This window comes from Garra rufa, chromosome 9 (assembly GCF_049309525.1).
Source record: "Garra rufa chromosome 9, GarRuf1.0, whole genome shotgun sequence".
NCBI classification, from domain to species: domain Eukaryota; kingdom Metazoa; phylum Chordata; class Actinopteri; order Cypriniformes; family Cyprinidae; genus Garra; species Garra rufa.
Genome location: NC_133369.1, coordinates 46,668 through 72,103, shown reverse-complemented (window position 1 = coordinate 72,103; position 25,436 = coordinate 46,668). Strand labels below are relative to the sequence as shown.

At 33.1% G+C, this 25,436-nt stretch overlaps 1 protein-coding gene across 2 annotated transcripts; it reads left to right on the top strand.

Moving 5' to 3' along the window:
* Window positions 1-3,501: 3,501 nt before the first annotated feature.
* LOC141342937 (sphingomyelin phosphodiesterase 5-like) lies at window positions 3,502-24,390 on the top strand. Of its 2 annotated transcripts, XM_073847523.1 has the most exons (9): window positions 3,502-3,676; window positions 8,035-8,138; window positions 9,768-10,842; window positions 14,355-14,430; window positions 15,868-16,008; window positions 16,097-16,186; window positions 17,692-17,755; window positions 17,833-17,992; window positions 23,887-24,390. In XM_073847523.1, exons 3-9 carry the CDS (start codon window positions 9,835-9,837, stop codon window positions 23,986-23,988), a joined length of 1,641 nt encoding a protein of 546 aa, XP_073703624.1. In that variant the 5' UTR covers window positions 3,502-3,676; window positions 8,035-8,138; window positions 9,768-9,834; the 3' UTR covers window positions 23,989-24,390. The 2 variants fall into 2 exon arrangements, with proteins under 2 accessions (XP_073703624.1, XP_073703623.1); XM_073847522.1 differs by lacking the exon at window positions 8,035-8,138.
* Window positions 24,391-25,436: the final 1,046 nt, after the last annotated feature.

The window sequence follows — 25,436 nt, the reverse complement described above, 5'->3', positions numbered from 1 at the left end:
AAACCTAGATAAATGTGCGCTTTTATGCGCTTATTCAATCGTTTTTGCGGAGAGGCGAGGCTAAAGCGCGCTTTACAGGACATGGAGGCGCCAGCACGATCGCTTGCATTTTTCAGTGGAAACAATTTAAAATTATCCTTCACTTTAGCTCACAAAGGTAAGAATAAGGGGCCGTTCACATGTCGCGCACATTTATCTAGATTTAACGTTTTAAACTAACATTGTTTTATATCTGAACTGTTTTATATCTGTAGATTCTATATCTATATATTTTATATCTATACATTCAACACCGAGAGCGCAGCCTAGTATGGGTCTGAGGGCACTCCACCTGCACTTTCGGTGTTGAATGCTCTGATGTTAGTTAGACCATTTAAACATGTAAATTACACAAACAAAATGTTTACTGTGTAAAAAGAAATCAACAGTGATTGGTAAGCCTATATCTGTTTTTTTGTAGACCTTAGTAGCTACTACATTATGTATATTTCAGCAACTTTCGCCTCTCAAAGAGCGCACGGTTATAGCAGATGTCCGTCAAAGTTGCGTTCGTTACTATAGCAACAGTAGACTCGTGTTTTAAAAATCAAACAATCAGTAAAAACGAGAAAAACAAGATAGATGCATAAGACAATGCATAATGGATGATGGTCTCTCAGAACTTCAGTACTGAATGCTATTGCAGCTGAGAAACGAGTCGTGCAGCAGTAAGAACGTAACCATAACAGATACACTTTAAAGCAAAAATAATCATTTTTATTCAAGCATTAAACATTTATAAGTTAATTAAATGTCAATAATTAACTGCACAAACTATAGCAATCACGGAGTGGTCCTTGCTCTGTCCCAAACATGGATATACTGTACATTATGCGTGTCCAATCAGTCATTTGTAATACAATACTGCCACCTGTTGGCGCATTTGTGTAACTTCGAGAACCTCTGTTATGTCGTGATCACTAGAAAAATAACTCATGAGAACGAGAAAACAACTTTTATGTCGTGATAACGAGAAAAATAACTCATGATAACGAGAAAACAACTTTGTTATGTCGTGATAACGAGAAAAATAAGTCATGATAATGACAAAACAACTTTTGTTTTCTCGAGATCACGAGAAAATGAAGTCATGATAATGACAAAACAACTTTTGTTATGTCGAGATCACAAGAAAATTATGTCGTTATCACGACAAAACAACTCGTTATGTCGAGATCACGAGAAAATTATGTCGTAATCACGACAAAACAACTTCTGTTATGTCGAAATCACGAGAAAAATATGTCGTGAGACCAGAAGAAAAAAATAACACTGCATGGCCTCTTAGGACTTCCGTAGGTTTATGTGGTTGTTGATTGTAGATGTGTTTGTGTGTGTCTCCGCAGATGTGTGTTCATCCTCTGAGCGGGACGCTGGATGAATCGTACAGGACTCGTCTGCTGGAGCGACACTCAGAGATCATGGACAGTCTTCATACTCTGGGCTACAACCCGAGTCTTCATCCGGCCTTCTGCGAGCTCATGGTCAACACCTACGGCATCCTTAAGGAGCCTCCGGACGCTCTGGATCCGGCCGTCCTGCGCGGGGTCATTGTGGAGACGGCTCCGTCTCGACTGATGAGGGACCTGCTGCTGCTGCTCAGCTGCCTGAGCTTCATGGCCCGACGGGACGGACGCCCGCTTCTCCTCTGGTAGACGAATAAAGCACTCGGAAATGCAAGACAACACAGAGTGTGGAGTGAATGAGAGAAAATAAATAACTTATTCATATTTATTTTATGGTTATACATTCCATTTATGTTTGCTGTAAATTAATCGGTCCATTTTAGCAATAAATAAATTGGTAAGATAAAGGAGATTAATGTATATCTTCAAGATTTTTGTTTTTAAAATAAAATAAAATAAATGTGTAAAAATTACGTATTATATTTTTGTTTGCTAGTCCAAAATGATAAAATAAAATAAAATAATGAATAAATAATAAATGATATCTTCAAGATTTTCAGTATTGTGGTTTGCTAGTCCAAAATAAATAAAAATAAAATTTAATTAAATACATATTGAATTACATATTCAGGTTTTTTATATTTCTGTTTGCTAGTCCAAAAAATATTAATTAATAAATAATAAATTATATTTTTTAGATGTTCTGTATGTTTGTTTGCTAGTCCAAAATAATAAAATAAAATAATAAAAAAAATAATAAATGAGATTTTCCCAAATAAAATAATAAAAAAATAATAAATGTTATCTTCATTTTCTGTATTTTTGTTTGCTAGTCCAAAATAATAAAATTAAATAAAATTAAAAATTAATTATATCTTCAGGATTTTCTATAGTTTTGTTTGCTAGTCCAAAAATAAATAAATATTAACATAACAAAATTAATTATATTTTCAAGATTTTCTGTATTTTTGTTTGCTAGTCCAAAATAATACAATACAATAAAAAAAAAAAAAATAATAATAATAATAATAATAATAATAAAATTATATTTTAAAAAATAATAATAAATGATATCTTCATTTTCTGTATTTTTGTTTGCTAGTCAAAAATAATAAAATAAAATAAAATTCATTATATCTTCAGGATTTTCTGTATATTTGTTTGCTAGTCCAAAGTAATACAATAAAATAAAATAAAATAATAAAAAATAATAAATTATATCTTCAAGATTTTCTATAATTTTGTTTGCTAGTCAGAAATAATAAAATGAAATAAAAGAAATGTATGAAATTTATCTTCAGGATTTTCAAAATTGTTGTTTAGTTGTTATAGTCCAAGAAATAAATAAATAAATTAATATATAAATAAATAAATTGGAACTTCAGGGCTTAAACATATAATGAATTATATCTTCAAAATTTTCAATATTTTTGTTTGCTAAACCAAAATAAAAAAAATAATGAATTATATCTTCAGTGTTTTCAAAGAAATGTTTAGTTGCTGGTCCAATAAATAAAAAATAATCACAATACTTTATTTTATACATTCAAGCTTTTCAGGCCTGTTTACTTGCTAGTCCATCAGCTAAAAAAGACACTTTTTAAATAAATCTAAAACTTTATAAACATTAAAAAACTTTTATAAACTTTATTTGACTCCTTTCATTACTGTTAAAATAAAATGTCAATTCAATACATTTGTATTAAGTATAATGCAGTGACACCAACAAAAGTACAGTATACAAAGTAAATAAGTATTCATTGCATTTTTTGTACGTGTTGGTAAGATGCATTGAGTATATTTAGATTTTTTGTATAAATATTTAGAAAACATAAAATATAATGTAAAAGAAAAAAAATCATAAATATGTAGACAAAATCTAATGTTGTAATGCAGCTGCTCTGCGTGACTGACCAAAAAGTAGCTCGTTTTATCTGGCTTCACAGCGCAGGGGTCTCAGGGGCCCCCCAAACATCCAGGAAGTGAAGTGAATTTCGGCAGAGGCGCGCACGTGAACGCGCGAGGATGTGTACGGGCGCGCGCATGACCCATTACACTGTACGTATGCATGCGTGTCGAAACCGCTGGAGGGACGCGAGCAGCAACACAGAGACCAAATGAACCGCCTTCAGTGATTCAGAAAGCTGTCCGATACTCGGACTGACCGTCATGAGCCAAAACATCAGCCCGCGTTCACAACAGACACTGTCGCGCGCAGAAAACCCAGTCAGGTGAGTGACAGACAGACACACAGGTAAACTTCTCGAGCGCCATTACCCGCCCTACTAACCGGGAACACGGTATTTTAGAGGCTAAAATGTCAACTAGTGATAGAGAAAGAGGGGGAATAATTATAATACGATAATTTGACGCAGATGTAGGGTGACGTCAGCAGCAGCACACGTGTGGAGTTCGTGTTGTTGTCGTGTTTTGACCTGTTTCCTGCACTGCAGTGACTGACATGCAACCGGTTTTATAATCAATAAGGATGCCTTAGATCGAATCGGTGTATTGATTATTGCAGTCGATCTTTTCTGTGCCGTAAGTGCTCTCGATCGATAAATCAATTACAGATTAATCCAGTAAATGCGGTTTAACAGCAGATGAAGTGTAGCTGTAAGCCTCTAATTATGGCAAGCCGTTTTAACATTTAATCTATAAGCTAGCATCTATTTTCAGTACTCATTCATTGGGAACTAGTACTTTTTTATTTGTTGCTTAGTGTTATTAGTTATTAGTACTCATTCATTAGATACTAGATCTTAGTTATTAGATGCTAGTACACATTCATTAGAGACAAGTTCTTATAAGATAAAGATACTAGTACTTATTTGTGACCCTGGACCACAAAACCAGTCATAAGGTTAAATTTTACAAAACTGATATATATACATCACACGAAAGCTCAATAAATAAGCTTTCTATTGATGTATAGTTTGTTAGGATAGGACAATATTTGGCTGAGGTAAATCTATTTTAAAAATCTGGAATCTAAGGGTGCAAAAAAAATCAAAATACTGAGAAAATCACCTTTAAAGTTGTCCAAATTAAGTTCTTAACAATGCATATTACTAATCAAAAATTACATTTTGATAGGTTTACAGTAGGAATTAAAAAAAAAAATCTTAATGTAACATGATCTTTACTTAATTTCCTAATGATTTTTGACATAAAAGGAAAATCAATAATTTTGACCCATACTATGTATTTTTGGCTATTGCTACAAATATACCCCAGCGATTTAAGACTGGTTTTGTGCTCCAGGGTCACATTTGATACTAATTCTTATTTATGAGATACTAGTACTTATTCAATAGTAGGGATGGCGAAAACTAAAAAATTTCTTGACCGACCACCGAGCCTCATTAGCCGGTTGAAACCGGTTAACCGATTAGTTTAAAATATGGTACGCTATTTGAAATAACAGCCATTTCGAGCCGCTCCTGCAATTTCGCAAGTCTGTCGCATCTGGCCGCGATCACACCGAACGCGTCTTTTAGTTCTAAAAACGCGAGGCGCACAGCACTGCCTTTTTTTTGTGACTTTTAATAAAAGAGCGTGCTGCGTTTTTTTATGTTGCTAAGCAACGACCAAAACAGCTGTCCTGTCAGTCAAATCAAAGGATTATAGCGTGAGCACTCTAAAATCTTAGTTTTATGCTGTTAAGTAAACTGTCATATTAGCAGAAACCCTAAAAAATACAGCTCCGGGTTACCCACGATAGACACAAAAGGTTTCTCCTCTATTTCTTGCAGTCTCCGGACTTTTTAAGCAACAGTAAAATTCCGTCACCACAAGAACGCGAATGACGTTGGGCGTTTTTCCGCTCAGAGTTGATTTTTTTTTTCAACTTCACGCGCTCAGAGCGCTCCTGCAAAAACGCGAGGCGCAGCAGGCGGTGAAAACGCGAGGCGCCTGGGGCGCATAAGCAGCGCGTAGAACGCTCACTGCCAACAGAAAACCATTCAAAAGAGGCGCCTCCAACTGCAAAAACGCGTTCGGTGTGATCGCAGCCTCTCTCTGCCGCTCTGCCTCCCGCACACGCACACACACATACACACACACACACACACACACACACACACACACACACTGCCACTCACGTCACTTTTTTTAAAATCCCAGACAGCGCGAAACATGAGTCCCGCAAACGCGGCGCCGAAGAGCTTGTTGTATGTAATCGTAGGACAAATGGCTCCTTAGTTTCAAATGGTTTGGGTACAAGGTGATCGCTTTGAAAATAAAGGCGTTTGTCTAGGTTAGAAGCTCATTTGAAACATTTCCACGGCTCATTTAAGAAAATGACAGCTCCGAAGAGATGCCGCTTTAGTTGAGGTAGTGCTAACCATAATAAAGAAAGATGATGATCATCATCACCTTATCGGTTACCACTGAAATGTAGATGTAATGTATTTCCAAATCTAAGCCCATCTTATGCGGAATGTTGCCTAATAGACTGCAACATGATAAAACCAATGGATAAAACAGGCACCTTCAGAATGCGTAAAAGACGCACCGGCACTTTTTTTTTAACCGACTACCGACAACTTTGACCGGTTAACGTTGATACGGTCAACCACCGGTCAAACGGTCATCGGTTAACATCCCTATTCAATAGATACTAATACTTTTTTAATTAGATTCTAATACTTATTCATTAGATACTAGTTCTTATTTATTAGATGCTAGTACTTATTTATCAGACGCTAGTACTTATGTATTTATTACATACTAGTATTTATTCATTAGATACTAGTGCCTTACTAGTAACAAATTTAAATTTGTTGCCATTGACTTCTATGGGGATCTGTCATTGAGATATTAACTATTCAGTTTTGACCAGTATGTATTCCGGTTGTGACTAGAACATAATTTATATGCACTAGTAGTTATCTTTAGGTACTAATACTTATTTTTTAGATACTAGTACTTATTTATTAGATACTCTTATTTATGAAATATATACTAGTTCTTGTTTATTAGATACTAGTACTTGTTCATTAGGTACTCATGCCTATTAAATAGATACTTATTTGTTAGAGGTTAGTACTTATTGATTAGCTACTAGTGTTTATTCAAAAGATACTAGTACACAATTATTAGATACTAGTACTTATTCAAAATGTTTCCAGTAAGGTTTTTTCTAGTGAAATATTTAATTGAACGTTACTGTAGTTATTCGACTAGTCATAACTAAAGATGAGTAAAAACGCAGATCTGACTATTAAGATAAGCATTGTTACTAGTAATAATTACAAAAGATACTAGTGTCTAAAAAACAAGTACTAGTACCTAAGTAAATACTAGTATCTATTAAATATGTACCAGTATCTAATAAATAAGTACAAGTATCCAATGAATGCTTACTAGTAATGTTTTAATAGATACTACTCACTATTGGAATAATCAGTAGTCCCAAGAAAACTATATTTAAATAGTCACTATTGGAATAAGTACTAGTATCTAATAAGAACTAATGAACTAAAGTAGCTAATGAATAAGTACTATTACTTAATGGAAAAGAAACTAGTATCTAAAAAATAACTACCAGTAGCATGCAAATAGATACTAGTACAGTTTATTGATTAAATGTTACAACGGCTTGCCATACTGCAATCTCTCCAGAGCAGCACACTACAGTATCTGCAGTGCACACTGGACATCAGCCTGAGAAATGAAGCAGGGCTGCTGGAGGAAATGCACCAAGATCCTTTGATTGCTATCTATTTGATAACATAATATCCTGTTGTAGGAGCTCCCAGAATTGTTGTTTGTGAGTTGAGAAACCCAATAAGTAAAATGTAACCCCTGGGACTTGTGTGAGATTGGATACAGATAATAGTGGAAAGTCCAGCTGTTGAAGAAACAATTTTGGAGCAGGAGGAGGCTATTTTTAAATTTTGACGTGATATATTTAATATCAAGGTCCCAATGTGCAAAAAAATTATTTTAAAATATAAAAAAAAAAATATAGAGATATTAGCTAATAAAAAATTACAGATCGTCTCAATATAAACCCAATCAAAACCCTCCCACCCAAAAGACAGAATAAATAAGAGAATAAATAAATAGTAAAAAAAATACATAAAAATAAATAAATATTCTTCTTTCAAAAATCAATCTTCCTTCTTTCCTAAATAAAATTTGTTTTGACCAAATGTATTATTATTATTATGTATTTACTAAATTTTTTATTATTTTCAATTTCAACAATATAGATAATTTACACAATTTAATTGTGTTCGTAACATAAATAAAATCTATTTTGACTCAATTTATTATTGCTACTTAATTATTTATTAATTCATTAATTCTTTTATTTTTAAGTTGATTGAATGCAAAAGTCATATAAAAGCATCTGCCAAATGCATAAAATGTATAATGTATCATAACCTATATTTTGTAATTCATCAGACATTTTTCATTAAAGATTACAAGGTCAAAGAAATAAATAAATAAATGATATGCATGGAAACATGATCATTGTAGTGAATGTGACCATTAAAAAAACCACAGGCTGAGAAGTTAACCAGTTTTTATTTCTTTATCCAAACAAAGGTGACGAAAACATGTTTCTCTTGTTAAACAGGCTACGTGGACGTCATTGTGTTTGACAAAGTCAATGAACTCATGCATTGAATATGAAATGAAAGGAGCAGGGCAAGTCAACCAACGGACTAGCTGTATGTAGAGGTAGATCTAGATTGCTTTTCACATTTTTAGTCATTTTAGTGCTTTAAAACAGAAGGATGTAGAGACTAGTATTGTGGATGTAGTATTATTGTGTCCTCTTGCACTTTTATCAGCTTATTTGATCATTTTTGTTTCTGTTTTACTCATTTTAGTAGACTAAATGAAAATGAGAAATTTTCTGTACAACTAGCCTGAAATAAAATACGTTTTTTATGTATTATTTTATATTTCAGTTAGTGTTTATTATATTTCAACTAACAAAAATAGTTTTTCTGGGTTTAGTTTTAGTTAACAATAACCCCAGTTCATATAATCCACTGACTATTTGATTAAGTAAATATATAGTCTTTTGCTTCGCTAACACAAATTGGTTTTGTTTACTTTATTTTAAAATAATTTATTTAGTGTTCGGTTATTTTTAAGATTTCAAGACTTCAAGTTAAACTAAATGAAAATGAGAATTATGTAATAATAAAATCATTTTATAACATTGACATTTTTAGTCTCTATACTACACTTAATCAGTTTTATTTTAGCTTCATTGAAATTCAACATTTAGTTCTTCTAGTTTTAATTCTAATTTTTTTTCCCTAATTTTAATCAACCTAACAAATATGTTTACTTTGCAACTAGCTGATTTTTAAAATATTTTAAGTATTCAATTTTTTTTATAGCATAGCATTTTTTGAATTATTCAAAAAAATTCTAAATACTTTTTTACATTTTATTTTAGGTAGTAAAATTATACATTTCAGTATTTCTAATTCTAATTTTTGTCTTCTAATTTTAGTAACCTAACAAAAATGAGTAGTTTACTAGATAACAAGTTTCAAAATATTTTATTTATATATATTCAAAAATTGAGTATTTCTAGTTATAATTCTTTTTCTTTTCTTTTTACTCAGCAACTAGCTTTTATTTCTTTAAGGTTTTAGTATTAATTATCAAAAATAATAACCCAGTGAGTAGTTGAATAAATAAATAATTTAAACTTAAGTTAAATTAAATGAAAATTAGAAATTTCCTTGACAACTAATGGCAATAAAATACTGTTGATTCTAAATTTTTTGTATGGTATATTTTTGTTAATTTTTATTTTTGTTTTAGTAAAATTCTAAATTTTAGTATTTCTTGTTTCTAATTTTCTTAACTGAGCAAAAAATTTAAATGTTTTCTCAGCAACTTCCATTTATTTCAAGTGTTATGGTTTTAATTTTAATTAACAAAAATGGTTCATACAATCCTTGTTGTTTTTATTTATTTATTGAAATAAATCTTTATTATTATTATTATTATAATTTTAGATTTATTTCAGTTTTAGTTTTAATAAATAGAGTACTTCAATTTAACACTAAACACTAAAAACTAAAAAATAATTATTTATATTATTTTGAAAATGTCTCTATATATATATATTCATTTTTTTTTTCGTTTGAGTAAAAAAAGTACTTGTTTAAAATTAATATTTTTGTCTAATTTCAGTAACTAAACAAAAATATTTTTTTATGGTTTTGCTGTTAGTTAATGATAACTCAGGTTCAGACAATCCAACTAAGTAGATGATTACGTAAATATACACAGCATTGCAGCTTTACTAACATGTTTTTTAATCGTATTTGTCATCTTCAGAGCTCCACTGGTCATGTGTAGGATCTGAGATGAGAAGGCGTCTCTGGTTGGCGTTTGGCGCTGAGGCATGTCTTTAAGAGCGTCTCCTTTCCCCAATTGCTTCCTGGAAGGTCTCCATGCCGTAGGATGGGGTCTGATCTTCCCTTGTTTCTGGTTCCTGGACCGCCTCCTCGCCGTCTGCATCTCCACCAGCCTGGAGCGCATGTGGCGCCTCGAAATGGAGTGCTACCTACATCCGCTTCAGGTCGTCTTCGGCTCCATCCTCTTCCTCATCCTCTTCATAATCTCCACTCCATTGGCCCTGCTGGGGTTCATACTATGGGCACCACTGCAGGCCGTACGCCGACCGTTTGCGTACCACCATCAGGAGCAGATCATTCCCATGGAGGATCGGAACTCTAGATGGGAAGAGACGGGGAAAGTCAGTTTCGGGTTTTTGACGGGAAACCTCTGCTTGCTTCCCGACAGCCTCGCACGCTTCAACAACCTCGGGCACTCGCAAAAACGCGCGGCGTACATTGGAAAAAGCATCGTCCAGGGTGTCACACGTCCTCACATCCGTATCTTCGTGGATTCTCCCAGCAGCTGCGGAACGGTTACGCCATCCAGCAGTTTGATCCCGCAACCGGCGCCGTCTTCGTACGGATCCGTCGACGTCTCCGCCACCAATCAGACAGAAGACGTTCACGAAACCGACGGCCTTCCCAAACCCAACTGCAATCAGAACTCCAACCAGCACCAGAATCCGCAGAGGACGCTCTTACGGGACGCTGACGTGCCGATGGAAGTGTCTGCTCTGTTCCCGTCCTCCGTGGACGTCGTGTGTCTCCAGGAGATTTTCGATAAAAGAGCCGCTCTGAAGCTGGCGCGGGCTCTCGGGCCGCTTTACGGACACGTGCTTTACGACGTCGGCGTTTACGCTTGCTTTCCTGCCGGAACCTGCTCGTCTTTTAAGTTTTTTAACAGCGGGTTGTTCTTGGCTAGTCGCTATCCTGTGATGGAGGCTGAGTATCATTGCTTTCCAAATGGACGAGGAGAAGACGCTCTGGCTGCCAAAGGCCTGCTTACTGTAAAGGTACAACATGCAATTTAAAATCCTGTCATCATTGGGGTGCTGCTTACACAGAATGCATTTTTTTTCCATTCCAGTGGCTCCCAACAAACACACAACATTGCCCTAACGTTCCCATATGGTTCCTATTTGGTTCTAGGAACGTTCCCTATAAGTTCTTTTTTTAATTACCTAAAGAGAACGTTCCCAGAATGTTTCCTGCAAGTTATTTTCAGGTTTAATTTTATAACTTAAAAATAACCTTCCCAGAACATTCCCTGCAGGTTATTTTGAAGTTTTATCTTTATAAACTATAGAGAACGTTCCAAGAATGTTTCCTGCAGGTTATTTTTAGGTTTTATTTTTATAACCTAAAGAGAATGTTCCCAGAATGTTTCCTGCAGGTTATTTTCAGGTTTAATTTTATAACTTAAAAATGACTTTTCCTGAAAGTTTCCTGCAGGTTATTTTGAAGTTTTATTTTTATAACCTAAAGAGAACGTTCCCAGAAAGTTACCTGCAGGTTATTTTTAGGTTTCATTTTATAACTTAAAAATAACCTTCCCAGAAAGTTACCTGCAGGTTATTTTGAAGTTTTATTTTTATAACCTATAGAGAACGTTCCCAGAATGTTTCCTGCAGGTTATTTTTAGGTTTCATTTTATAACTTAAAAATAACCTTCCCAGAAAGTTACCTGCAGGTTATTTTTAAGTTTTATTTTTATAACCTATAGAGAACGTTCCCAGAATGTTTCCTGCAGGTTATTTTCAGGTTTAATTTTATAACTTAAAAATGACTTTTCCTGAAAGTTTCCTGCAGGTTATTTTGAAGTTTTATTTTTATAACCTATAGAGAACGTTCCCAGAATGTTTCCTGCAGGTTATTTTCAGGTTTAATTTTATAACTAAAAAATAACCTTTCCAGAAAGTTCCCTGCAGGTTATTTTGAAGTTTTATTTTTATAAACTATAGAGAACGTTCCCAGAATGTTTCCTGCAGGTTATTTTTAGGTTTTATTTTTATAACCTATAGAGAACGTTCCCAGAATGTTTCCTGCAGGTTATTTTCAGGTTTTATTTTTATAACCTAGAGAGAACGTTCCCAGAAAGTTACCTGCAGGTTATTTTTAAGTTTTATTTTTATAACCTAAAGAGAACATTCCCAGAATGTTTCCTGCAGGTTATTTTCAGGTTTTATTTTTATAACCTAGAGAGAACGTTCCCAGAAAGTTACCTGCAGGTTATTTTTAAGTTTTATTTTTATAACCTAAAGAGAACATTCCCAGAATGTTTCCTGCAGGTTATTTTCAGGTTTTATTTTTATAACCTAGAGAGAACGTTCCCAGAAAGTTACCTGCAGGTTATTTTTAAGTTTTATTTTTATAACCTAAAGAGAACATTCCCAGAATGTTTCCTGCAGGTTATTTTCAGGTTTAATTTTATAACTTAAAAATGACTTTTCCTGAAAGTTTCCTGCAGGTTATTTTGAAGTTTTATTTTTATAACCTAAAGAGAACGTTCCCAGAATGTTTCCTGCAGGTTATTTTCAGGTTTAATTTTATAACTAAAAAATAACCTTTCCAGAAAGTTCCCTGCAGGTTATTTTGAAGTTTTATTTTTATAAACTATAGAGAACGTTCCCAGAATGTTTCCTGCAGGTTATTTTCAGGTTTTATTTTTATAACCTATAGAGAACGTTCCCAGAATGTTTCCTGCAGGTTATTTTCAGGTTTAATTTTATAACTAAAAAATAACCTTTCCAGAAAGTTCCCTGCAGGTTATTTTGAAGTTTTATTTTTATAAACTATAGAGAACGTTCCCAGAATGTTTCCTGCAGGTTATTTTCAGGTTTTATTTTTATAACCTAGAGAGAACGTTCCCAGAATGTTTCCTGCAGGTTATTTTTAGGTTTTATTTTTATAACCTATAGAGAACGTTCCAAGAATGTTTCCTGCAGGTTATTTTTAGGTTTTATTTTTATAACCTATAGAGAACGTTCCAAGAATGTTTCCTGCAGGTTATTTTTAGGTTTTATTTTTATAACCTATAGAGAACGTTCCAAGAATGTTTCCTGCAGGTTATTTTTAGGTTTTATTTTTATAACCTATAGAGAACGTTCCAAGAATGTTTCCTGCAGGTTATTTTTAGGTTTTATTTTTATAACCTATAGAGAACGTTCCAAGAATGTTTCCTGCAGGTTATTTTCAGGTTTTATTTTTATAACCTATAGAGAACGTTCCCAGAATGTTTCCTGCAGGTTATTTTTAAGTTTTATTTTTATAACCTATAGAGAACGTTCCCAGAATGTTTCCTGCAGGTTATTTTTAGGTTTTATTTTTATAACCTACAGAGAACGTTCCAAGAATGTTCCCTGCAGGTTATTTTTAGGTTTTATTTTTATAACCTAGAGAAAACGTTCCAAGAATGTTCCCTGCAGGTTATTTTTAGGTTTTATTTTTATAACCTAGAGAAAACGTTCCAAGAATGTTCCCTGCAGGTTATTTTTAAGTTTTTATTTTTCCAAGAACGTTAACCGGTTATTTTCAGGTTTTGAGAGACCTTGAGACAACCTTGAGAGAATGTTTCCTGAACGTTCCCTGAAGGTTATTTTGAAGTTTTATATTTATAACCTAGAGAGAATGTTTCCAAAACGTTCCTTGAAGGTTATTTTTATTGTAACCATGTAAACTCATTAAAACTTTGCAGATGTTTCTGATTATTTTAATACTGAAAGTAAATATTTGAGAGTACATATTGTGATTTCAGAGAGATTTCACAAGTCTAACTGAAGAGGAACATTTTCCAGAACGTTCTCTGTAGGTCCTTAGAATGTTCCCATAACTTAAAGGGAACGTTCTATTTACATTAAGAAAACTTTCCTGGCTAACCAAAAGGGAACCTTCTATTTAACTTCCTAGAAGGTTCCCAAAAAGTTCTCTGAAGGTTCCCAGAACGTTCTCCTATCCTCTTTACTCCAGTACCGCTGCTAGTAATCATCCAGCACCAAAAACTAACATTCCTATAACGTTTTGGGAACCAAATATTTTTAGCTGGGCTACTTTTGCATTACTCCACTTTTAGAATAAAAAAAAATCCTGATAATTTACTCACCCCCATATCATCCAAGTTCATGTCTTTCTTTCTTCAGTCATAATAATTGTTTTTTTGAGGAAAACATTTCAGGATTTCTCTCCATATAGTTAGACTTGTATGGTACCCATGAGTTTGAACTTCCAAAATAGAGTTTAAATGGAGCTTCAAAGAGCTCTAAATGATCCCAGCCAAGGAATAAGGGTCTAATCTAGCGAAACGATTTGCCATTTTCTAAAAAAAAAAATTACACCTTAAACACTTTTTAACCTCAAATGCTGGTGTTGTCTATCTCTGCCATGCGCATGCGGTTAAAAAGTCTATAAATTGAAGGAGGGTGGGTCATTTTTGGGTGAACTAGCCATTTAATGCCATGTTTAATCTATAATGTTTTATATAAGGGTTTGAAAACTGACCAAACTAAAAATGAACTTGTTTTCTCACAAGGTGGAAATCGGGTTACGAAAAGATGAGAAGAAAATGGTCGGGTATATTAACTGCACTCACCTGCACGCTCCTGAAGGCAAGTGTTGTTTACTTGTTCACTTTGATTATCTTGTCATTCTATTTTATTTGTTTATTTATAAATGTGATTTTTATAAATCTCATACATTTATACGATTATTTATACATTTAATTGTTTATTCTAAATGTGTTATTTATCCTTTACAGGGATTTTATCATGAACTAAAACATTTTTTGTCAATTGTAATAAAACTGGAAAAAAATGTAAATATAAATATTAGATGGAAAACTTAAGCTTCTCATTTAGTTTGACTTGAAGCACTAACATTGCTAAAACTGAAAGCTGATTTAAAACTAAAATGGAAATCAAAATAAATTAAACTTAAATGTTATAATATAATAATAAAAAAATATTAAAACTTAGCGGAAATTAAGAAGAAAACTGGAAAAATGTAAATATTATAACTATAATAGTGTTTAAATTAAATTAAATTCTCAAATGTTTTAAAATATTTTCCTGAAATTTTAAATTAAAATATCAATCGTTTCTTTCTCAGTTCTCAAGAACGTTATTACTTGTTATAAGCACAATTCAAATATTTCACTTTTCTTTTTTAAGTTATTTTTGTTTGTATATTTTTTTAAATAATTATTTTAATTATTTATATAATTTTTTATTATTTTTTATAATTATTTAATATATTATGATTATTATCTAGAATGTATTATATAATTAATTAATAATTATTTTATCATCATATCTGATGCAAAAAGGACAAAAACACCATTGAAATGTCATATATAAATTATAATTATATGATAATGTTAAATAAATTAAATCATTTGTGGATGTAAATATTATAACTATAATAGTGTTTAAATTAAATTAAATTCTCAAATGTTTTAAAATATTTTCCTGAAATTTTAAATGAAAAATCTATCGTTTCTTTCTCAGTTCTCAAGAACGTTATTACTTGTTATAAGCACAATTCAAAGATTTCACTTTTCTTTTTTAAGTTATTTTTGTTTGTATAATTTTTTTTTAATAATTATTTTAATTATTTATATAATTTTTTATAATTATTTATTATATTATGATTGTTATTTAGAATGTATTATATAATTAATGAATAATTATTTTATCATCATCTGATGCAAAAAGGACAAAAACACCATTGAAATGTCATAAATAAATTATTATCATATGATAATGTTAAATAAAGTAAATCACTTGTGGCAGAGCTCTCAGATCACAAATGCAGGTTTGACGAGGATGAATAAATAATGACAGAATATTGATTTTTGGATAATACAGTGTCTAATGCAATCCAATCCAATATAATTACAATGTTTAGAATCCCAGTGGTCAAGAAGAATTGTTTTTTTTTTTTTTGTATTTTGAGAATCATGTACAAATTATAAGTGCACCAATAATAATAATTGCACATAATATACATGCATTCAATAATGTAATATGCAAATGTTTGCTGTTCAGGGGATGGAGAGATTCGTTTTGAGCAGCTGAACATGTTGACCAAGTGGATCAGTGAATTCCAGGCAGTGACCAGAAGAGACGACGAAATGGTGATGTTTGATGTGCTTTGTGGCGACTTTAACTTTGACAACTGCTCTCCAGGTGCGTTCTGAATAACTTGATTAAACATCAGTGTTTATATAGAAAACCAGGCCTGATTAATGGAGGATGTTCGTGTGTCTGTTTGCAGATGACAGGCTGGAGCAAAGCCACAGTGTGTTTGAGGAATATACAGATCCCTGCAGAGCTGCAGCTGGAAGAGAGAAGCCCTGGGTCATCGGTAATGATCTCAATTACTGTTTATTTGTTTTTCAGTATAATTTTTGGAAAGAAAATCCATGTTTTGGAGTGGAATGTTTCTGTTCTTCAGTGGATGTTGTGTGGTTAAATAAAAACCACAAATAAGAACCAACTTTCTTTCTTTTTTCACTTTTTGTTTTGATATGACTTTTTGGATGTTGTGTTTTTTGTTTATTTTAATTGTTATTTTCATTTTTATTTTTTCAGTTTGAAAATTTAGGTTGGGAGCAATGATAAAACCATTAAAAACATTTTTATTACTTAAAATAAAATAAATGTAACTGGAAAAATAAATAAATAATAAAACCTTTAACTTGATGTACTTAATTAAAACTAAAACTGGAATAAAACAAATTTTATATATATATATATATATATATATATATATATATATATATATATATATATTATAGTTTTCATTTAACTTACTTTGTTACTTATTTAAATTAAAAAAAATATATTTTTTTTTAATTATTAGTATTATTTATTATGTTTCATTTAATTATTTCAGTTTTAAAATTTAGGTTGGGTATTATAGTTTTTATTTGACTCATTTATTCATTTATTTATTTAAATTTAAAACTTTATGATGGATATTATTGTATTTCTTTCACTTATTTATTCATTTATTTCAGTTGTAAAATTTGGGTTGGGTATTACAGTTTTTCTTTTACTTATTTACTTCAATTTTAAAATTTAGGTTTGGGCATTATAGTTTTTATTGGGGATGTTTATTTATTTATGTATTTATTATATTTAATTAAATTATTTCAGTTTTAAAATTTAGGTTGGGTATTATAGTTTTCATTTAACTTACTTTGTTTCTTATTTATTTTATTTTATTTTTTAAAGTTAGGTTGGGTATTATAGTTTTTATTTTACTTATTTATTTATTTATGTATTTATTTATTATATTTAATTTAATTATTTTAATTTTAAAATGTAGGTTGGTATTATAGTTTTTATTTGAGTTATTTATTTATTTATTATATTTTATTTAATTATATTAATTTTAAAATGTAGGTTGGGTATTATAGATTTTATTTAAGTTATTTATGTATGTATGTATTTATTTATTTATTTGTTTATTTATTATTTTTAATTTAATTATTTTAATTTTAAAATTTAGGTTAAGTATTATATTATCTATTTTACTTATTTATTGTATTTAATTTAATTATTTTAATTTTAAAATGTAGGTTAGGTATTATAGTTTTTGACTTATTATTATTTTTTTTTTTATTATTTCAATTTTAAAAGTTAGGTTAGGTATTATAGTTTTTGTATTATTTCTTATACTTAATTTTCCAATATTGAAATTTAGTTTGGGTATTAGGATGTTTTTTTTTATTATATTATTTATTGTATGTAATTGTAAATTTAGTTGTTACATTAATCGTTAAAGTGTAATTGCAATTCAAATGTATTTCATTTTGCGAAATTCCACATGTAAATATTTTAACCCAAAACTTATTTTGTTTGTAGGAACCCTGTTGGAACAGCCAACGCTGTACGATGAGAACATACGGACACCAGACAACCTGCAGCGGTCAGATATCTGTCCATCTATTGTGTGTGAAGGTCTTGGTGTTTTGTGATCTAATGGATGGTTGATGGTCTCTGCAGGACTCTGGAGACTGAAGAGCTGCGGAAGGACTATATTTCTCCACCGGTGGCCATCGAAGGCGTTCCTCTGGTCTACCCTGAGCCTGATCAGCCCTGGATCGGCCGACGGATCGATTACCTGCTCTATCGAGACACCTCCGTCTCCAGTCGCTGCAAAACGGTACGTCTGGATTTTTACAGAGATTTTTAAATGTATTTTCAAAATGTACAAAAAAATACCAAAAATATATTCATGAATATAATTCAAAAATATAAATCATGAGAACAATATGCTAATCATGCTGGGAACTTGTTAATCATGCTAGCAACAGGCTAGTAACATGCTAATCATGTTAAAAATGTGCTAACAGCATGCTCCCAACATTCTTGTAATGTTAACAACATGCTAGTAACATGTTAATTATGCTGAAAACATGTTAGCAAACATGCTAGTCATGCTAGCAACATGCTAATCATGCTAGAAACGTGCTTACAACATGCTGGTAACATGTAAATCATGTTGGAAACATGCTAACAACATGCTAGTCATGTTAGAAACATGTAAATCGTGTTGGAAATGTGCTAGCAACATGCTAGTCATGCTAGCAACATGCTGATCATGCTAGAAACATGCTAACAACCTGCTAGTAACATGTAAATCATGTTGGAAACATGCTAACAAAATGCTAGTCATGCTAGAAACATGCTAACAACATGCTGGTAACAAGCAGATCAAGTTGGAAACATGCTAGCTAAATGCTAGTCATGCTAGAAACATGTTAATCATGCTAGAAACATGCTAACAACATGCTGGTAACAAGCGAATCAAGTTGGAAACATGCTAGCAACATGATAGTCATGCTAGAAACATGTAAATCATGTTGGAAACGTACTAGCAAAATGCTAGTCATGCTAGCAACATGCTAGAAACGTGCTAACAAAATGCTGGTAAAATATAAATCATGTTGGAAACATGCTAGCAACATGCTAGTCATGCTAGAAACATGCTAACAACATGCTGGTAACAAGTAAATCAAGTTGGAAACATGCTAGCTAAATGCTAGTCATGCTAGAAACATGCTAACAACATGCTGGTAACAAGCAAATCAAGTTGGAAACATGCTAGCAACATGATAGTCATGTTAGAAACATGTAAATCATGCTAGCAACATGATAGTCATGTTAGAAACATGTAAATCATGCTAGCAACATGATAGTCATGCTAGAAACATGTAAATCATGTTGGAAATGTGCTATCAACATGCTAGTCATGCTAGCAACATGCTAATCATGCTAGAAACATGCTAACAACCTGCTAGTAACATGTAAATCATGTTGGAAACATGCTAACAAAATGCTAGTCATGCTAGAAACATGCTAACAACATGCTGGTAACAAACAGATCAAGTTGGAAACATGCTAGCTAAATGCTAGTCATGCTAGAAACATGTTAATCATGCTAGAAACATGCTAACAACATGCTGGTAACAAGCGAATCAAGTTGGAAACATGCTAGCAACATGATAGTCATGCTAGAAACATGTAAATCATGTTGGAAACGTACTAGCAAAATGCTAGTCATGCTAGCAACATGCTAATCATGCTAGAAACGTGCTAACAAAATGCTGGTAAAATATAAATCATGTTGGAAACATGCTAGCAACATGCTAGTCATGCTAGAAACATGCTAACAAAATGCTGGTAACAAGTAAATCAAGTTGGAAACATGCTAGCTAAATGCTAGTCATGCTAGAAACATGCTAACAACATGCTGGTAACAAGCAAATCAAGTTGGAAACATGCTAACAACATGCTAGTCATGTTAGAAACATGTAAATCATGCTAGCAACATGATAGTCATGCTAGAAACATGTAAATCATGTTGGAAACGTACTAGCAAAATGCTAGTCATGCTAGCAACATGCTAATTGTAAGATTGTAATAGGGATTAATTACACATATAATTTATAATTTAGCTCAAAGGGAAATCGAATATGATTCAATAGGGAATTTGAATAGAATCGCTTTTTTACGGCTGTTCAAGAGTCGACCTGCGATTCTTTCACAAGCCGTAACAGAAACTCTGCGATGGACATTACTATCCAGAATATAGTGAAAACACTATATATTAGCACAGTAGCAAAATCAGCAGTTTAAGACATTAACTTGTAAGCACAAAACACAAGATACTTATCTTTTCTAATAAAATTATGATTTTAATGGATAAACCTAACACATACAAACTAAACTAACATAAACACACGCATTCACACAGGTTGCAGAAAGAGAAAGTGAGGAAAGAATGAGTTTAAAGGAATGAAAATATGAAGTCCCAAGTTAGCAATATGTGCAATTGCTTAGACCTGAACAACCATCAATCACTTAATTAACCCTCGTATTGAGTCTCTCAAAGAGGTTATTAAACTTTATATCAAAATGCACCAGTTCAGTAAGATTCTGGAGGTTACTTGCGCGTTGCCTTTGGGAATTCCTTTGGTTGCGTCGTTTCAAAAAGGGGCTTTCCCGGGGTTGCTGATTGGTTGGGGGTCGGTCAATGTGATGTCTTCTTGGGCGTTGGCTGGATATGAGAGTTGTGCGTGCGCTGATAAAGTTCAGGTCAACGAAGACGTTTAAGTCGGTCGCGGCTTGCACAAACTTAACTAGACACGAAACTCTCAACGGAAAGAAATAAAAAGTATTAAAGTAAAAGACAGCAGTGGAATGGTCTCCTCATGTTTCCTTTAGAGGAGCGTCTGGCACACAGGCCAGGCAGCGTCAAGACGCGGCGTGAGAGACGTAAGAGAGCTTATAGTGAAGAGATAAGAGAGCGTGAAGAGATAAGAGAGGGATTTGAGGGTGTCCTTGAGTTTTTAAACTCAGCTTTTGGACACCTCCCAAAATGATGTCTTGACCAATTAGAACATTGGCTGAACTCCGGTGGGCTGCTGGTTCCACCTTCCAAACCATAAATCACAATGTTATCTTATTAGTCCCGTGATCCCAAATTCCCGCTCTTTGCAGAGATAAATTTGGACATGATTTCTATAACAAGACTATAATACATTTCGCAAAGAATTGAATTACAGGAACATTTTGAGAATGCGATTTCCAACTCAGACATATCAAACATCAATATAAACCATTAAACTATTCAATAGTTATCAAAAGGGACATACACAATGAGTGATTAAAACATAATAGGCAAATGTATGGGTTACATATATGATAGGAAGTTATACATAGAAATGAGGAGTTGCTCCTTAGTTCTTTAGCACATTTTAGGCGCATATGTACATCAATAGACAGTTTTCTGTGCCCTTCTGTGAGGGTCTGTTCTCTAAGCTGGGAGGTCAAAAGTTTAGGGAAGGAATTTCCGTTGTGTCCTGTGTGTGGGGGAAAACCAACCATATCGCTAATGACTTTAATCATGTGATGTTCAAAATGTGCATCTCTTTGACCATTAATCTTGGTTACTTGCTCCAAATTTGACAATCTCCTTATTCGAAGGATTTGATTATGAAGAAGTGTCTTTGTGTTAATTTTGCGAGTTCTTGGTTAGTTAGGTCTGCTTCAGGCTGGCGTTCTGGCGCCAGGCTATCAAACGTCAGATTTATGACGGGCCTCTTGTGGAATGTACGTCTGTAGAAGTGTTCTAACTAGGGATGCACCGAATCCAGATTTTTGGGGTTCGGCCGAATACCGAATCCACTGTTTAAGATTCGGCCGAATCCGAAACCGAATCCTACTTGCATCCTTAATTACACGTTTTTAGCTGTGACTGTCCAGCTGCCGTACCTGAAGTTGCTGCATTTTGGCTGCTGTCTGTAGATTCCTTCATGCAAAAATCGTATTCTTTTGGATGTTTTAGGGGCCATTCACATGTAGCGTCTTTTGCACGCTCAAATTCGTTATTTTAAATGTAGACGCGCGGCTTTGCGCGCGCATAATGGAAGCGACGCGCTCGTTTTTTCCAGGCGCGTCCGCGCCGCATCGAGATAAAAACATATCAACTTTCCAGAATGCAGCAAGCGCTCCGCAGCTTGGAGCTAGAGCGCAGCTGATGGTTGCTTAGAAACGGCAGACGCTTCCGGAGCGCAAGCGCCCAAGCACGCCTAGCGTTTTCCACGCGTTTTTAGGCGCGACATGTGAACGGCCCCTTAGACGCAAATGTTTTAACATCGGCGATATGTTGTGTACTGCTTAGGGTCCTTGCCACCACGAGACAAATTGGCATTGCAAATTGAACATAAAGCTCGACTTGAATCGCCTTCTTTTGGTTGAAAGTACTGCCAAACAAAACTTTTTTTGCTTACGAGTTAATTTTTCAGATTCTTACAGCCTACTACATTCGAACGGGTCCTATGTAGCCTAAACACCTTCACGTAATCAACGGCCGTGTGACGTCGTAGTGCAAGTCTAGGGTTCGGTTTCGGTGGAAAATAAATCTAAGGTTCGGCCGAAACCGAACCCCGTCAAAAAGCCCAGGATTCGGCCGAATCCGAATCCGAATCCTGGATTCGGTGCATCCCTAGTTCTAACTTCTAATAGACTCTCTTAAATTGTCTGATTCGCGCTGAAATCCTACATAATCATGCTAGAAACGTGCTAACAAAATGCTGGTAAAATATAAATCATGTTGGAAACATGCTAGCAACATGCTAGTCATGCTAGAAACATGCTAACAACATGCTGGTAACAAGCAAATCAAGTTGGAAACATGCTAGCTAAATGCTAGTCATGCTAGAAACATGTTAATCATGCTAGAAAAATGCTAACAACATGCTGGTAACAAGCGAATCAAGTTGGAAACATGCTAGCAACATGATAGTCATGCTAGAAACATGTAAATCATGTTGGAAACGTACTAGCAAAATGCTAGTCATGCTAGCAACATGCTAATCATGCTAGAAACGTGCTAACAAAATGCTGGTAAAATATAAATCATGTTGGAAACATGCAAGCAACATGCTAGTCATGCTAGAAACATGCTAACAACATGCTGGTAACAAGTAAATCAAGTTGGAAAAATGCTAACAACATGCTAGTCATGTTAGAAACATGCTAATCATGCTAGAAACATGTTAGCAACCTGCTAGTAACATGTAAATCATGTTGGAAACATGCTAGCAACATGCTAGTCATGCTAGAAACATGCTAATCATGCTAGAAACATGTTAGCAACCTGCTAGTAACATGTAAATCATGTTGGAAACATGCTAGCAACATGCTAATCATGCTATAAATATGTTAGCAACCTGCTAGTAACATGTAAATCATGTTGGAAACATGCTAGCAACATGCTAGTCATGCTAGAATCATGTTAATCATGCTAGAAACAGGCAAACAACATGCTGGTAACAAGCAAATCAAGTTGGAAACATGCTAACAACATGCTAGTCATGTTAGAAACATGTAAATCATGCTAGAAACATTCTAACAACCTGCTAGTAACATGTAAATCATGTTGGAAACATGCTAACAACATGCTGGTAACAAGCAAATCAAGTTGGAAACATGCTAGCTAAATGCTAGTCATGCTAGAAACATGTTAATCATGCTAGAAACATGCTAACAACATGCTGGTAACAAGCAAATCAAGTTGGAAACATGCTAGCTAAATGCTAGTCATGTTAGAAACATGTTAATCATGCTAGAAACATGCTAACAACATGCTGGTAACAAGCGAATCAAGTTGGAAACATGCTTGCAACATGATAGCCATGCTAGAAACGTGCTAACAAAATGCTGGTAAAATATAAATCATGTTGGAAACATGCTAGCAAAATGCTAGTCATGCTAGCAACATGCTAATCATGCTAGAAATGTGCTAACAACCTGCTTGTAACATGTAAATCATGTTGGAAACATGCTAGCAACATGTTAGTCATGCTAGTCATGGTTAGTTGTCCGGTCTGGGCAAGTAAAATTCTCCTTCACTTGCCCTTTCACAAAATCCACTTGTCCCGGACAAGCGTTAATGTCGAGCCCTGATTGTAAGACTCTGAATGTGTTTTCTTGCTACTGAAATCCATTTTGAAATTTACTGAATGTAAATATATTTGTATTGTATTTCAGGAGCTGGAAGAGTTCACATACGTGACTCAGCTGGCCGGACTGACGGATCACGTTCCTCTGGGCTTCAGGCTCTCCGTCTCTCTGGATTCACAAGCGATGTAGAGATGTTCGCTTTCTAGTGGACCAGCCTGATGACACCATAAAATATCCATGAGAAACAAAATGCTGAATAGCTGATGAAGAGTTCACCCAAAAATGAACATCTAGTACAGTGTAAATGAGGAAATGACAACAGAATCATTTTTGGGTGAAGTATTTTTGAAGAATCGATTGTGAAAAGTGAAACACCAAATATCACTTTATGAATCACTATATGACCCAAGCAATAGTTCTGACACTCTTTCCTATGCATCTCCTCTCTGTACAGTAACTGTTATATGAGTTTGTCTAAGAATAGATGCTACACACATAAGGGAAATTCTGCTTTTTTTTAATGACACGTTTTTTTCCTTGACAACACAGAAATGATTTTGGAAATATATTTTAATAAAAGGGTAGAATTTTTTTTTTTCTGAGGTGTTTTTGCAGTTCTCTGTGAATAGAGTTCTTATTGTTAGCACAATACCTGGCAAAATGAATTCAAATCATATGCTTTATTTTTTTTTTCCAAAAATAATAAATGTACACTACCAGTCAAAGGTTTTTAAACGGTAAGATTTTTGATGTTTTTTAAAGAAGTCTCTTCTGCTCATCAGGCCTGCATTTATTTGATTTAAAGTACAGCAAAAACTTTAAAATTGTGAAATATTTTTACTTTTTAAAATAACTGTTTTTGTGAATATTTTTTAAAAAGTCATTTATTTCTGTGATTTCAAAACGGATTTTTTAGAATCATTACTCCAGTCTTCAGTGTCACATCATAATTTAATAATCTGATTTGCTGCTCAAAAAAACATTTATTTTAGTGGGAATTATTAGCTAGGAATTTTTTTATTTTGTAGAATTAAATTGTTAATGTAAAAAAATTATGTACATTATTGTGTTGAAAACACTTTTCAGGTTTCTTTGATGAATAGTAAGTGCAGAAAAACAGCATTTATCTGAAAAAGAAATCTTTTTCAAAATTATAAATGCCTTTATCATCACCTTTGATCAATTTAAAGCATCCTTGCTAAATAAAAGTATTAATTTCTATAATTTCCTTCCCAAAAAATAAATGAAATTATACTGAGTCAAAGCTTTTAAATGGTATGGGATAATGTTACAAGAGCTTTTTATTTCAGATAAATGCTGATCTTTGGATTTTTTTAATTAAAATTGTACTCAAGTCAATATAGATTAAAATAATAATAATTGAAAATGTTTTTGAACAGCAAAAAAGCATATTAGAATTATTTCTGAAGGATTGGTAATGGATTAATAATGCTAAAAAAAAAATTGAAGTTTTGAAATCACAGGAATAAATTACATTTTAAAATATATTCAAATAGAAAACAGTTATTTGAAATAGTAAAAAGATTTAGAAATTTCACTGTTTTTGATGTACTTTGGATCAAATAAATGCAGGTTTGGTGAGCAGAAGAGACTTATTTAAAAACATAAAAATCTTT